Source organism: Heterodontus francisci, chromosome 9 (genome assembly GCF_036365525.1).
Source record: "Heterodontus francisci isolate sHetFra1 chromosome 9, sHetFra1.hap1, whole genome shotgun sequence".
NCBI lineage: Eukaryota > Metazoa > Chordata > Chondrichthyes > Heterodontiformes > Heterodontidae > Heterodontus > Heterodontus francisci.
This window is the reverse complement of record NC_090379.1, coordinates 107,764,471-107,780,101: the sequence shown is the minus strand read 5'-3', so window position 1 is coordinate 107,780,101 and position 15,631 is coordinate 107,764,471. Positions and strand designations below refer to the sequence as shown.

General features: G+C 41.8%; 1 protein-coding gene across 1 annotated transcript in view; it reads right to left on the bottom strand.

Moving 5' to 3' along the window:
• knl1 (kinetochore scaffold 1) overlaps window positions 1-15,631 on the bottom strand; it is a 160,489-nt gene that overhangs the window by 105,606 nt on the left and 39,252 nt on the right. Inside the window, exons 7-9 of the mRNA XM_068039647.1 lie at window positions 13,552-13,588; window positions 7,045-7,097; window positions 1,434-6,674 (exon numbers count right to left, since the gene is read on the bottom strand). Of these exons, the coding sequence (XP_067895748.1) occupies window positions 1,434-6,674; window positions 7,045-7,097; window positions 13,552-13,588 (5,331 nt within the window). The remainder of the gene's footprint in view (window positions 1-1,433; window positions 6,675-7,044; window positions 7,098-13,551; window positions 13,589-15,631) is intronic.

Here is a 15,631-nt window from a genome sequence, read left to right as displayed (position 1 = left end):
TCAAATCCTCTGAAGAAGGAATTTTCCTCCACACAAGATCAGGGGGCAGGTTGTTCAACCTTGCCCGTCTAAGAGCGAAGTCCAAAGTACGGAAAGTCCTCATCAGAGAACTCCTCTTTGCTGACGATGCTGCTTTAACATCTCACACTGAAGAATGCCTGCAGAGTCTCATCGACAGGTTTGCGTCTGCCTGCAATGAATTTGGCCTAACCATCAGCCTCAAGAAAACGAACATCATGGGGCAGGATGTCAGAAATGCTCCATCCATCAATATTGGCGACCACGCTCTGGAAGTGGTTCAAGAGTTCACCTACCTAGGCTCAACTATCACCAGTAACCTGTCTCTAGATGCAGAAATCAACAAGCGCATGGGTAAGGCTTCCACTGCTATGTCCAGACTGGCCAAGAGAGTGTGGGAAAATGGCGCACTGACATGGAACACAAAAGTCCGAGTGTATCAGGCCTGTGTCCTCAGTACCTTGCTCTACGGCAGCGAGGCCTGGACAACGTATGCCAGCCAAGAGCGACGTCTCAATTCATTCCATCTTCGCTGCCTTCGGAGAATACTTGGCATCAGGTGGCAGGACTATATCTCCAACACAGAAGTCCTTGAAGCGGCCAACACCCCCAGCTTATACACACTACTGAGTCAGCGGCGCTTGAGATGGCTTGGCCATGTGAGCCGCATGGAAGATGGCAGGATCCCCAAAGACACATTGTACAGCGAGCTCGCCACTGGTATCAGACCCACCGGCCGTCCATGTCTCCGTTATAAAGACGTCTGCAAACGCGACATGAAATCGTGTGACATTGATCACAAGTCGTGGGAGTCAGTTGCCAGCATTCGCCAGAGCTGGCGGGCAGCCATAAAGACAGGGCTAAATTGTGGCGAGTTGAAGAGACTTAGTAGTTGGCAGGAAAAAAGACAGAGGCGCAAGGGGAGAGCCAACTGTGCAACAGCCCCAACAAACAAATTTCTCTGCAGCACCTGTGGAAGAGCCTGTCACTCCAGAATTGGCCTCTATAGCCACTCCAGGCGCTGCTTCACAAACCACTGACCACCTCCAGGCGCGTATCCATTGTCTCTCGAGATAAGGAGGCCCAAAAGATTGTGGAATCTATGCACATACTTCTTCCTGCCTTGGTAGCATATAGTACACACTGCCAAAGGATGAACACCTACATCAAGTTAATGGTAGCTAAAATCAAATCTACCAGAAAGTCTATTTTTCAGTTCAGCAGCTTCAGTCAAAGGGGGCTATAGGCTTAAGATTGATTTCCAGTCAAGTTTAAACAGTTTTATTAGCCAATAAATTGGATGATATTAAGTCTAGAACATGTACTATACTATTAATACAATCAATTTTATGCTACATTATGAACACATTCACAACTGCTTATGAGGCTTCAAGTGCACATTTTCTTTCCCTTACCTTTTGTTTTGAAGAATCAGTGTCTTCGGGTCCTAAATTCCTCATTTTTCTTTTACTGCACATATTTCCATTTTCCTCCTCTTCACTCCAGGCCCGTTTTTGGTAAAGTCTTTGTTCCACTGATTTAATCATTTTTGAACCCCAAAGAACTCGATCTTGACAACCTGTAACATTTTCGTCTTGTTCAGAAGCAGGTGAAGCTTCTTTTCCAAGCTGTTCAGGGATGGTGAGACAGCGCAAGTCACTGGACCTCAAACAGTGAGACAGCTCCAGTTGATCAAATATTTTGTTTTCTACTTGGTCACGATCAGTCGTTTGGCTCTCAATCTGGATATCTCTGTTTTTTTGAAGGTTAACGTTAGGTTTAAATACATTTGAATCTTCCTCAAGTTTGTTTGATTTGTACGTGGCGCTCAGAAGTGAACCAGAGCCAAGATGTTCTACTGATGTTTTTATTACATCCTGATGATTTGAATTTACAGCTTTGTATAGACTTTCTCTACTAGGCAGTTTAGGAGGAAACATACCTAGACTAATTTGGTATTTAAATGTGTCCCTAACAAGTGAATTTTGTTTTGAGAAGCACGTCTTTACATCCCATGTTTGACAATCTGCAGGATCTTTGTCACCCACTGGAGGCCTTTCCAATGCAGTGTCATAAGTTACATTGGTCGCTGAGTTAAATTTCTGAAGTGATGACATATTAGCAAGACTTGATTTCCTGGATTGATTATGTCCCAGATATTTATTTGCTGTACTTACAGATTCAGTTATTACACCGTTAGCAGTACATTCAGGTTGAGCATCATTAACTTGATATCTAACAAACTCTCCAGAAGGTGCCTCCCTGCATTGATCGACCAGAGGCCTCTTCTCCTGAACTTTGTCATTTTTACATGTTAGGGTTGAATCCAAAGCATTCTCAGTGTATAGTACAGATTCTCTGATTTCTCTCCCATTCATTTTTTCATGTGCTCCAACTACACATGTTGAACTAACAGGTTCCCCTTCTTGCTCTGAACCACCTTTTGTATGAAGGATGGTGATCTCCATGCTCCCAGTGTAAGGATCAGAAGTACCAAGTGTATGGACAGCACGACTGACATTACAAATTGTGTTTTCTACAGTGGTTTGAATGTTGGCAAATTCCACATCGTCTGAATGGTTACCAAAACACTTTTGCCCTTTTTCAAGCATCAACTGTGAAATTTTGTGATTACTGGAGACATCGGGCTTACTGCGAACAGGCGTTGTATCAATTTTGGTTACTGGCATAACTTGTTCAGAAACCAGGGTCTTATCATTGGGAAAGGAAGACAAAACAGATCCAGGAGCATTCAATCTGGAAGTCATCTTATTTGAACCCAATGACACATTTGTAACTGAACCAAGGCTGCCACTGCCAATAGCAACTTTATGGTCTTTGGTTTTGTCCATATCATTTGCTTCTGAAAATACCATGGTCTCATCACTGGACAAGGACAATAGAGTACACCCAGCATCAGTCAATCTGGGGATCGTTCGAGTTGAGCTTGATGTTTCATTTGTAACTTGTCCAAGGTTTCCACTGTCAATAGCAACTGTATGGCTTTTGATTATATCCATATCATTTGCATCTGAAAATACAATGATCTTATCACTGGGAAAAGATAACAGAATAGACTCAGCAGTACTCTGCCTGGAAGTTATTTTATTTGAATCCATTGAATGATTTCCAACTGGCCTAAGGTTTCCACTCTTAATAACAACAGTATGGCTTTTGGTCATATCCATATCATTTGCTTCTGAATATACTACGGTCTTATCCCTGGGAAAGGTTAACAGAGTACACCCAGCATCAGTCAGTTTGGAGGTCATTCTAGGTGAAACCAAAGCATTTGTAACTTTTCCATTGTCAATTGGAACTGTATGGCTTTTGGTGATATCCATAGCATTCGCTTCTGAAAATACCACGGTCTTATCACTGGGAAAGAATGACAGGACAGACCCAGCTGTACTCCTGCTCGAAGTCATTTTATCTGAACCCGTTGTATGATTTGCAACTGGCCTTACGTTTTCACTCTCAGTTGCAATGGTATGGGTTTTGGTGATGTCCATATCATTTGTTTCTGAAAACACCATAGTCTTAACATTGGGAAAGGATGCTTGTATAGATCTAGGTATATTTACTTTGGAGGTCATTCTAGTAAAACTCAATGTTTCATTTCTAACTTGTCCAAGGCTTCCAGTGTCAAGAGCAACTGTATGGCTTTTGGTTATATCCATTTCATTTGCTTCTGAAAACACCATGGTCTTATCACTGGGAAACGATGACAGAATAGACCCAGCAGTACTCCGTCTCGAGGTCTTTTTATCTGAACCCATCGCTTCATTTCTAACTTGTCCCAGGCTTCCGCTGTCAATAGCAACTGTATGGCTTTTGGTTATATCCATATCATTTGCTTCTGAAAACACCATGGTCTTATCACTGGGAAGCGATGACAAAATAGACCCAGCAGTACTCCGTCTCGAGGTAATTTTATCTGAACCCATCACTTCATTTCTAACTTGTCCCAGGCTTCCGCTGTCGATAGCAACTGTATGGCTTTTGGTTATATCCATATCATTTGCTTCTGAAAACACCATGGTCTTATCACTGGGAAACGATGACAAAATAGACCCAGCAGTACTCCGTCTCGAGGTAATTTTATCTGAACCCATCACTTCATTTCTAACTTGTCCCAGGCTTCCGCTGTCAATAGCAACTGTATGGCTTTTGGTTATATCCATATCATTTGCTTCTGAAAACACCATGGTCTTATCACTGGGAAACGATGACAAAATAGACCCAGCAGTACTCCGTCTCGAGGTAATTTTATCTGAACCCATCACTTCATTTCTAACTTGTCCCAGGCTTCCGCTGTCAATAGCAACTGTATGGCTTTTGGTTATATCCATATCATTTGCTTCTGAAAACACCATGGTCTTATCACTGGGAAACGATGACAAAATAGACAGAGCAGTACTCCGTCTCGAGGTCTTTTTATCTGAACCCATCGCTTCATTTCTAACTTGTCCCAGGCTTCCACTGTCAATAGCAACTGTATGGCTTTTGGTTATATCCATATCATTTGCTTCTGAAAACACCATGGTCTTATCACTGGGAAACAATGACAAAATAGACCCAGCAGTACTCCGTCTCGAGGTAATTTTATCTGAACCCATCACTTCATTTCTAACTTGTCCCATGCTTCCGCTGTCAATAGCAACTGTATGGCTTTTGGTTATATCCATATCATTTGCTTCTGAAAACACCATGGTCTTATCACTGGGAAACGATGACAGAATAGACCCAGCAGTACTCCGTCTCGAGGTAATTTTATCTGAACCCATCACTTCATTTCTAACTTGTCCAAGGCTTCCACTGTCAATAGCAACTGTATGGCTTTTGGTTATATCCATATCATTTGCTTCTGAAAACACCATGGTCTTATCACTGGGAAACGATGACAGAATAGACCCAGCAGTACTCCGTCTCGAGGTCTTTTTATCTGAACCCATCGCTTCATTTCTAACTTGTCCCAGGCTTCCGCTGTCGATAGCAACTGTATGGCTTTTGGTTATATCCATATCATTTGCTTCTGAAAACACCATGGTCTTATCACTGGGAAACGATGACAGAATAGACCCAGCAGTACTCCGTCTCGAGGTAATTTTATCTGAACCCATCACTTCATTTCTAACTTGTCCAAGGCTTCCACTGTCAATAGCAACTGTATGGCTTTTGGTTATATCCATATCATTTGCTTCTGAAAACACCATGGTCTTATCACTGGGAAACGATGACAGAATAGACCCAGCAGTACTCCGTCTCGAGGTCTTTTTATCTGAACCCATCGCTTCATTTCTAACTTGTCCCAGGCTTCCGCTGTCAATAGCAACTGTATGGCTTTTGGTTATATCCATATCATTTGCTTCTGAAAACACCATGGTCTTATCACTGGGAAACGATGACAAAATAGACAGAGCAGTACTCCGTCTCGAGGTCTTTTTATCTGAACCCATCGCTTCATTTCTAACTTGTCCCAGGCTTCCACTGTCAATAGCAACTGTATGGCTTTTGGTTATATCCATATCATTTGCTTCTGAAAACACCATGGTCTTATCACTGGGAAACGATGACAGAATAGACCCAGCAGTACTCCGTCTCGAGGTCTTTTTATCTGAACCCATCGCTTCATTTCTAACTTGTCCAAGGTTTCCACTGTCAATAGCAACTGTATGACTTTTGGTTCTCTCCATATCATTTGCTTCTGAAAACACCATGGTCTTATCACTGGGAAATGACGATCGAACAGACCCAGATCCGGACGTCAATTTACTAACAACCAAAGCCTCATTTTGGTTAAATTTACTACAATATCCACCATCTGAGAATATTTTGCATTCATTAGGGGTAAACGAGGGCAGTATTGATCTATAATCTTTTTGAATTGTGACAGCTGTTAGTTGATTTTGATTTATTAGGTGGTCTACCTTCCTGACATCAATAGGTGCAGTATGACATGTGGTCATATCCATATAATCTTCTCCAGAAAATACAACAGTCTTATCTAGAAGAAACGAAGAATGAGTTGACCCTTCATTACCTAATCTCTCTACATTGTTAGGCATAGTTAATGAATGAAGAGTGGCAGTATTTTCGAAGGCAAAATGGTTAATAGCAACAGTGTGGCTTCTGGTGAACTCCATATCATCGTCCTGGTCCAGAAACATCACAGTTCTGTTTGCATCCAGATCGTTGATAGAATTACTTTGCAGCACCAAGTTATTTGTCATTTCAATGTCTTTACTTGTCCCACAAGCTGAAGGAACACCAAAACCTGTCTGTTTAAATACCTGATCCTCAAAGATGGAGGAAACCAACACCATCTTATTTTCATTTGCTTCACTCTGCTTTATGCTATTTAAGAATGTTTTAAAATCAATTGTCTTTTGCTGTTTCGGAACCTCATTTTGTCTGACAGAGCTGAAGGACTTATTAGCACTCTTGTCCCCAGTGTCAAGGCACAGGTTAGTATATGTTGGTTCTGTAGAATTAAGTCCAGTCAAGAATGATTTGAAGTCAATTTTTTTTGGAAGTCTAGACATAACCTTTGTTTCAGAAGATATAGCCGTCTCTTCACGATCTTCTTTTCGCACTTCAACCCCAAAGATGGGGAAGATTTGATGTTTACTGACAGTGTCAATGTGTTCACAGGACTGTTTAAAAATGGGAAAATAAATACATTAAAACTTGCCATGAAGATCAGATAATTTGTCTGAAATGTTTTTCTTATATTTAAAGTACTAAAATGGGAATGGGCCACATCAGTTGCTGTAAAAAATATCCACTTTCTAGAAAATTGATATCTGTAATTTCAGCAGACCAGAAACAAGACAAATGAATACAAAACATGCTACTGTTGAATACATTTGGAAATTCAATCACAGATATAAAACACATGATCACAATTCTTCCTGTTAACATGAATGGAAGGTAAAGTCTTAGTTTTTACAAATTAGGCACAACCCTAACTATTTATAAGAGCTGGACATCAGTACTTGCATCAACAGATATATGCCGATTTACCTCAAATTGTTGCAAAGGGGTTCGGAGAGGTGCATGAAGCAGTGCATCCATTCCTTTGAGTAGAAAGAATACCACAAATTAGTATTGCATCACCCCTGAAGATGGGTATAATTCATCAGACTAAATTAAAAAGAAGTATACACAAATAAGCCTGAGCCGTTTCTGTACTCCCTTTACTGAAATGTAAAATTTACGAGTCATGGAGACTCAAATCCAGACTTGAGCTCACAGCAGAACAAGAAAGTTAACCGTAGGCGGGGCGTGGGGGGGTAGCAGGGGAGGCGGTGGTCAAACTTTTAACAGAAGGCGAGAGGGAGATGGCAGAATAAACAAACAGCAAGGCATATAGAAAGGAACAGTCTGGGGCACCTGCAGAATCACTTTGAAATACTTAAAAGGAGGATTGGCTAATGTGGCACGAAAATACTTCTTCAAAATAATCTAGAGTGGAAGTAGCTTGGAAATGGGATGGGTTGGAGTACAAGAATTTCAGAGGGATTAATCTGCTCAGTGTGCCGGGGAAAACACGTTTGCTGGAGTGAATGACATCCCTCAGCAGAAGGGTGAAGAAAACGCCATGTAGCTTCAGAGCTGACTTGGATATACTGATCAGATATTCATGCCAACATGCGATTCAGATGTGCTATGGCAAGGAAACAACCTGCAGGCATGCTTCAAAGACCTTAAGCAAGCATAAAACTCAGGTTGGAATGACTGTGACAGAGTTGCTGGAAAATTGACCAGACAGCTATGAGACAAAAACATAAGCTTGTATGAAAAAAAGAGATTTGTATTTAGATAGCAGCTTTCATGACCTCAGAACGTTCCACTTTTGAAGTGTAGGAAATGCAGCTGCCAATTTACACACAGCAAGGTACCACAAATAGAAAATTAAATAAATGACAACATCATCTGTCTTTTATTTAAAAAGGTGTTGGCTGAGTGATAATTGTTGGCCAGGTCACCAAGAATCCCTTTCTCTTCAAATAATCAATGGGGCAAGGTAGCATAGCTGCTATGTTGCTGGACTAGTAATCCAGAAGCTTAGACTAATGATGTGGCGTTCAAATCCCACCAAGGCAGCTGGGGAATTTAAATTCAATAAATTAAATAAAATCTGGAATAAAAAGTTAGTATCAGTAATGGTGACCATGAAACTACTGGATTGCTGTAAAAAAAAAACTAATGTCCTACAGGGAAGGAAATCTGCCAACAAATCTTACCCAGTCTGGCCTATATGACTCCAAACCCACAGCAATGTGGTTGACTCTTTCCCTCTGAAATGGCCTAGCAAGCCACTCAGTTGTATACAAGGAGATGGCTCACTACCATCTTCTCAAGGACAATAAATGCTGGTCTTACCATCAATGCCCACATCCTGGAAATGATTAAATAAAAACAAAAATGGTACTGTGGGATCTTTTATACCCATCTGAGAGGGCAGGCAGTGCCTCTGTTTAACTTCTCATTTGAAAGATGGTACTTCCGAAAGTGCAAAACTCTGTCAGTACGGTGCGGAAATACCAGCCTAGATTATGAGCTCAAATCTCTGGAGTGGGATTTAAACTCACAACTTTCTAATTCAGGGTGAGAAGGTACTGAATCAAGGTACACACTTGAAGGAAGAATGCCAGAATGGTTTGAAGTGAAGATAGAAGTCTTGTCAGGGTTCCATCACACCACATGGTGGATGCATTGGCGATCATCTTCCAAAATTCTAGAGATTCTGGTGCGATTCCTACAGATTGGAAGATTGCAAATGCCACCCCACTAAAGAAGGGAGGGAGAAAACAGGGAATTACAGACCTGTTAGCCTTACATCAATGGTTGGGAAAATGCTAGAATCTATTCTAAAGGATGTGATAAATGGATACTTGGATAATAATGATCTGATTGGGCACAGTCAACATGGATTTATGAATGGGAAATCATGTTTGACGAACCTGTTGGAGTTTTTTGAGGATGTTACTAACAGAATTGACAAAGGGGAGTCGGTGGACATGGTCTACTTGGATATTCAAAAGGTCTTTGATAAAGTGTGGTTGTTGGAGGTCAATCATCTGAGCTCCAGGACATCACTGCAGGAGTTCCTCGGGGTAGTGTCCTAGGCCCAAACATCTTCAGCTGCTTCATCAATGACCTTCCTTCAATCATAAGGTTAGAAGTAGGGATGTTCGCTGATGATTTCACAATATTCAGCACCATTCGCGACTTCTCAGATACTGAAGCAGTCAGTGTAAGAAATGCAGCAAGTCCTGGACAATATCCAGGCTTGGGCTCATAAGTGGCAAGTAACATTCTCACCACAAAAGTGCCAGTCAATGAACATCTCCAACAAGAGAGAATCTAACCACCTCCCCTTGACATTCAATGGCATTACCATCGCTGAATCACCCAATATCAACCTCCTAGGGCTACCATTGACCAGAAACTGAACTGGAGTAGCCATATAAATACCGTGGCTACAAGAGCAGGTCAGAGGCTAGGAATCCTGCGGCGTGTAACTCACCTCCTGACTCCCCAATGCCTGTCCACCATTTACAAGGCACAAGCCAGGAGTGTGATGGAATACTCTCCACTTGCCTGGATGGGTGCAGCTCCAACACTCAAGAAGCTCAACACCATCCAGGACAAAGCAGCCCTCTTGATTGGCACCCCATCCACAAACATTCACTCCCTCCACCATCTACGCACAGTGGCAGCAGTGTGTACCATCTACAAGATGCACAGCAGCAACACACCAAGGCTCCTTAGACAGCACCTTCCAAACCTGCGACCTCTACCACTTAGAAGGACAAGGGCAGCAAATACATGGGAACACCACCACCTGCAAGTTCCCCTCCAAGTCACACACCATCCTGACTTGGAACTATATCGCCGTTCCTTCACTGCCGCTGGGTCAAAATCCTGGAACTCCCTTCCTAACAACACTGTGGGTATACCTACCCCAAATGGACTGCAGCAGTTCAAGAAGACAGCTCACCACCACCTTCTCAAGGACAATTAGGGATGGGCAATAAATGCTGGCCTGGCCAGCGTCGCCCACATCCCATGAATGAATAAAAAAATGAAATTGGCTAAGGAACAGAAAGCAGAGAGTAGTGGTTATTTTTCAGAGTGCAAGGAACTATAGTCACAGAGAGATACAACACTGAAACAGGCCCTTCAGCCCACCGAGTCTGTACCAACCAACAACCACCCATTTATACTAATCCTACATTTAATCCCATATTCCCGACCACATCCCCACCTTCCCTCAATTCTCCTACCACCTACCTACACTAGGGGCAATTTACAATGGCCAATTTACCTATCAACATGCAAGTCTTTGTCTGTGGGAGGAAACCGAAGTACCCGGCGGAAACCCTTGCGGTCACAGGGAGAACTTGCAAACTCCGCACAGACAGTACCCAGAACTGAACCCGGGTCGCCGGAGCTGTGAGGCTGCGGTGCTAACCACTGCACCACAGACTATACAACAGTATCTCCCAGAATTTGGCAGAAGAACCACTGCTCTTTTTCATACATATCATTGAAGTTTGACAATGGTAAGAGGCTTGGAAGTGTGAACAGTGAGGCAGTCGCAGACCTCAGGACCAAAGAGATAGACTGGTGAAATCGGAAAACAGAATTTCATACAGAGAAGTGTGAAGTCATGCATTTTGGAAGGAAGAATGAAGAGAGACACAAGAATCCAAATGGTCCAATTTTGAAAGGGCTGTAAGGACAGAAACCTGGGAGTTCACATATACAGATCTTTGCAAATGAGAGGACAAATTGATAAGGCTGTTAAAAAAGCATACAGGATCTTTGGCTTTATAAATACATAGAGTGCAGGAGGATGAAGTTATGCTAATTCTTTCTAAAACACTGGTTAGGCCTCAGCTGGGTCCAATTCTCAGCACCCCATTTTAGGAAGACTGCCAAAACTTTGGAGAGATTGCAGAGGAGATTTAACAGAATGGTAACAGGAATGAGAAACTTCAACAGTGTGGAGAGTCTAAAGAACAGATGATAGGTAAATTGGCCATTATAAATTGCCCCTAGTATAGGTAGGTGGTAGGGGGAAGGTGGGGATGTGAGAGGGTAATGGAATTAATGTAGGATTAGTATAAATGGGTGGTTGATGGTCGGCACAGACTCGGTGGGCCGAAGAGCCTGTTTCAGTGCTGTATCAATCAATCAATCAATCAATCAATCAATCAATCAACAAACAAACAAACAAACAAACAAACAAACAAACAAACAAACAAACAAACAAACAAACAAACAAACAAACAAACAAACAAACAAACAAACAAGGAACAGTACAGCACAGGAACAGGCCATTCGGCCCTCCAAGCCTGCGCCAATCTTGATGCCTGCCTAAACTAAAACCTTCTGCACTTCCAGGGACGGTATCCCTCTGTTCCCATCCTATTCATAGATTTGTCAAGATGCCTCTTAAACGTCGCTATCGTACCTGCTTCCACCACCTCCTCCGGCAGTTCCAGGCACTCACCACCCTCTGTTTAAAAAACATGCCTCGCACATCCCCTCTAAACTTTGCCCCTCGTACCTGAAACCTATGTCCCCTAGTAACTGACTCTTCCACCCTGGGAAAAAGCTTTTGACTATCCACTCTGTCCATGCCACTCATAACTTTGTAAACCTCTATCATGTCACCCCTCCACCTCCGTCGTTCCAGTGAAAACAATCTGAGTTTTTCCAACCTCTCCTCATAGCTAATGCCCTCCAGACCAGGCAACATCCTGGTAAACCACTTCTGTACCCTCTCCAAAGCCTCCACGTCCTTCTGGTAGTGTGGCGACCAGAATTGCACGCAATATTCGAAGTCTGGCCTAACTAAGGTTCTGTACAGCTGCAGCATGACTTGCCAATTTTTATACTCTATGCCCCGACCGATGAAGGAAAGCATGCCGTATGCCTTCTTGACTACCCTATCCACCTGCGTTGTCACTTTCAGTGACCTGTGGACCTGTACGCCCAGATCTCTCTGCCTGTCAATACTCCTAAGGGTTCTTCCATTTACTGTATACCTCCCACCTGCATTAGACCTTCCAAAATGCATTACCTCACATTTGTCCGGATTAAACTCCATCTGCCATTTCTCCGCCCAAGTCTCCAACCGATCTATATCCTGCTGTATCCTCTGACAATCCTCATCACTATCCGCAACTCCACCAACCTTTGTGTCGTCCGCAAACTTACTAATCAGACCAGCTACATTTTCCTCCAAATCATTTATACATAATACAAACAGCAAAAGTCCCAACACTGATCCCTGCGGAACACCACTAGTCACAGCCCTCCATTCAGAAAAGCACCCTTCCACTGCTACCCTCTGTCTTCTATGACCGAGCCAGTTCTGTATCCATCTTACCAGCTCACCTCTGATCCCGTGTGACTTCACCTTTTGTACCAGTCTGCCATGAGGGACCTTGTCAAAGAAGCTGGGATTGTTCTTAGAGCAGAGAAGGTTATGGGACGACTGAAGTGTTCAGAATTATATTGATTGGGTCCTCTGACAACAGACTTCTCACTGTTTATCAGAGGTATTAACGAAACATGTTAGCCGACAAATTAGAGTCAAAAATAAAATGGAAGGTTTCTTTAGGATTCAGCCTCTCAAACATAGGGCTTAAATATGAACCCTATAATTTGAGTAGTTGCCCTCTTGTCCCACCCATACCCATTGGTTCATTTTTTGTGTCTTTCATTTCACTGACTCATTGTGTCAATGAAACACAATGAAATAGTCATCAAGACATGGTCACAACAGACACTATGTACAGGTCAATCAATGCAGACAGTTGAACCTGGAACTCTCATCCCCAAAAGCTAATCTGCAGTAGACTGAATTCAGACTGCAAATACATTCTTTTGACAACTGAAATAAAATGTCCGATTTGGTTTTTATCTTATTTGTGGCAGCCTGAGGCTTATACATCCACTACTACTATGGCTTAAACAACAAAGTGTAATAATCTGGCTTCCTCAACTGATTGAAATGCAGCTATATAGCTTTAACAAACAAATGTGTTTTCCCATACTTACCAAGTGGCTAGACAGATTCCTATTTCAATTGCAGAAAGATGTATTTCAACTAGCTGGTCAAAGATGTTTCAAGGGTCCAAAAGGACATATTAAATCAACAAGTCATAACAAAGTAGTAGGAGCATAGAGATTTGGAATTAGACACGTTAAGGATATGTGCAGCACTATATAAAGCTTTTCAGCACAGAAGTAGAAAAAAATGTACTTGAAATAAGGGCAGGTGAGAAATGCAAATAAAGTCAATGGAAATCCTGAAAGTGAAATGTAAAATGAACACAGAAGTTGAATTGTTTTTTTGCTGGTTCTTTATTTTTTGTTTTGAGGTGCACTCCATTGTATCAGAATATAATGTGTCACCTCAAAACGGAGACAGATACAAAAACCCTTCCAAAAGGGATAATTTATTAAAAGTATACAAAGGAATAATTAAAAGTGGATGTTCTTACTCACCAGCAATGCTGAAATTTGTATTCAGAATCATGTCCCTGTGAAATAAAAACATGCTCCTAGTGCATTACTTTACATACCTTTAGCATAATTTTTAAGCAATCAAATTTAATTTTCGCTTTAACTGTTACAATTAAGAATGTCTCCAATATTCTGCATTTTAAACCATCAAGTTTCAGAGCACCAACCTACAAGAAAACACAGAATTGAGCTGCCTTTGAAGAACATTACACTACTTATGACTTCCCCCATAGTGCATCCATTGGGATAGACACAAGAGGCTCATACTCTGGAATGCAAGAAAGCAACAAAGGAGGTCTCAGAGATGTCCAAAAGCAGCAGTCTATAAATATCAAGTCCTGCTTTGGTCACAATCTACGACTCAGAACAGATGAGAAATGTTGGGCCTTCACGTATGAAATGAACTTGTTGAGATTCCAGTCTTTGTGGTTTCTCAGGAAGATACGCTGCTAAGCTAATTGCCCAAATAGTGATATACATGTCTGATTGCACCAGTAAAACACAGGTAATTTGCAAATATGTCAATGCTGATATGAGGCCAAAACTGAACAGCTTGTACGTATATTAACCCCCCACCCCCTCCCAGAACACGAAATCGCATCAACTTTTAATGTGCACAAAACATCTGGCTATATGGAAATAAACATCCTTGAATTCACTTGCATCCAATCAGTAAACATGAATATTTTGAGACAGAATGACCAATTAACCTTTATAAGCTGGCAATACCAGCTTCGAATCAAAGAGTCATAGAGGGTTACAGCACTGAAACAAGCCCTTCGGCCCACCAAGTCTGTGCCGACCATCAACCACCCATTTATACTAATCCTACATTAATCCCATATTCCCTACCACATCCCCACCTTCCCTCAATTCTCCTACCACCTACCTACACTAGGGGCAATTTACAATCATAGAATGATATAGCACAGAAGGAGGCCATTCAGTCCATTGTGTCCATGCTGATTCTTTGAAAACTATCCAATAAGACCCATTCTTTCCTCAGAACCCTGTAAACTTTCTCCCCTTAAACGATTTATCCAACTTATTACTGAAGTTGCTTACATCACACTTTCAGGAAGTGCATACTAGATAACAACTTGCTGTGACAAAAAAAAAGATCCCCCTCATTGATTTTGTTTCTTTTCCAATTATTTTTAATCTCTATCCTCTGGCTATTGACCCTTCTGTCTCTGGAAATAGCTTATCCTTACTGACTCTATCAAAACCCTTCATAATTTTGAACACCTCTATCTAATCTCCTCTGAACATTCGTTGCTTCAAGGACAACAATCCTAGTTTCTCCAGTCTCTTAATGTAACAGAAGAATTCATCCCTTATCCAACTCTAATAAATCTCCTCTGCACTATCTCCAAGGTCTTGACGTTCTTCCTAAAGTGTGGTGCTCTGAATTGGCCACAATACGAAAGCGATATGCTTTAAAAAAGGGGTGGCAGAGCATCCTTGCTTTCGTTCTCTATGCCTCTATTTATAAAGGCAAGAGTCCCGTATGCCTTTTTAACAGTCTTACTCAAATTTATTTGCTACCTTCCAGGGCTTGTGTATGTGCACTTCCAGGTATCTGTTCCTGCACACACTTTAAAATTGTACCATTTAATTTATATTGTCTCTCCTTCAATTCTGCCAACACTTCTATTATATGGCCTTTTGAAAGTGCGTATACACAACATGAACTGCACAACTCTCATTAACCTTGCCTTTAAATGAAAGACAGACTTGCATTTATATCGTGCTTTTCACGACCACTGGATGTCTCAAAGTGCTTTATAGCCAATGAAATACTTTTGAAGTGCAGTCACTGTTGTAAGAAATATGGCAGCCAAGTTCCCACAAACAGCAACGTGATAATGATAATCTGTTTTTATGATGTTGATTGAGGGGTAAATATTGGCTCGGACACCAGGAATAATTTCCCCGCTGTTGTTCGAAATAGTGCCACGGGATTTTTTTCATCCACCCCAGAGGGCAGAAGGGGCCTTGATTTAACGTCTCATCCAAAAGACGGCACCAGTGACAGTGCTGCACTGGACTGTCAATTTTA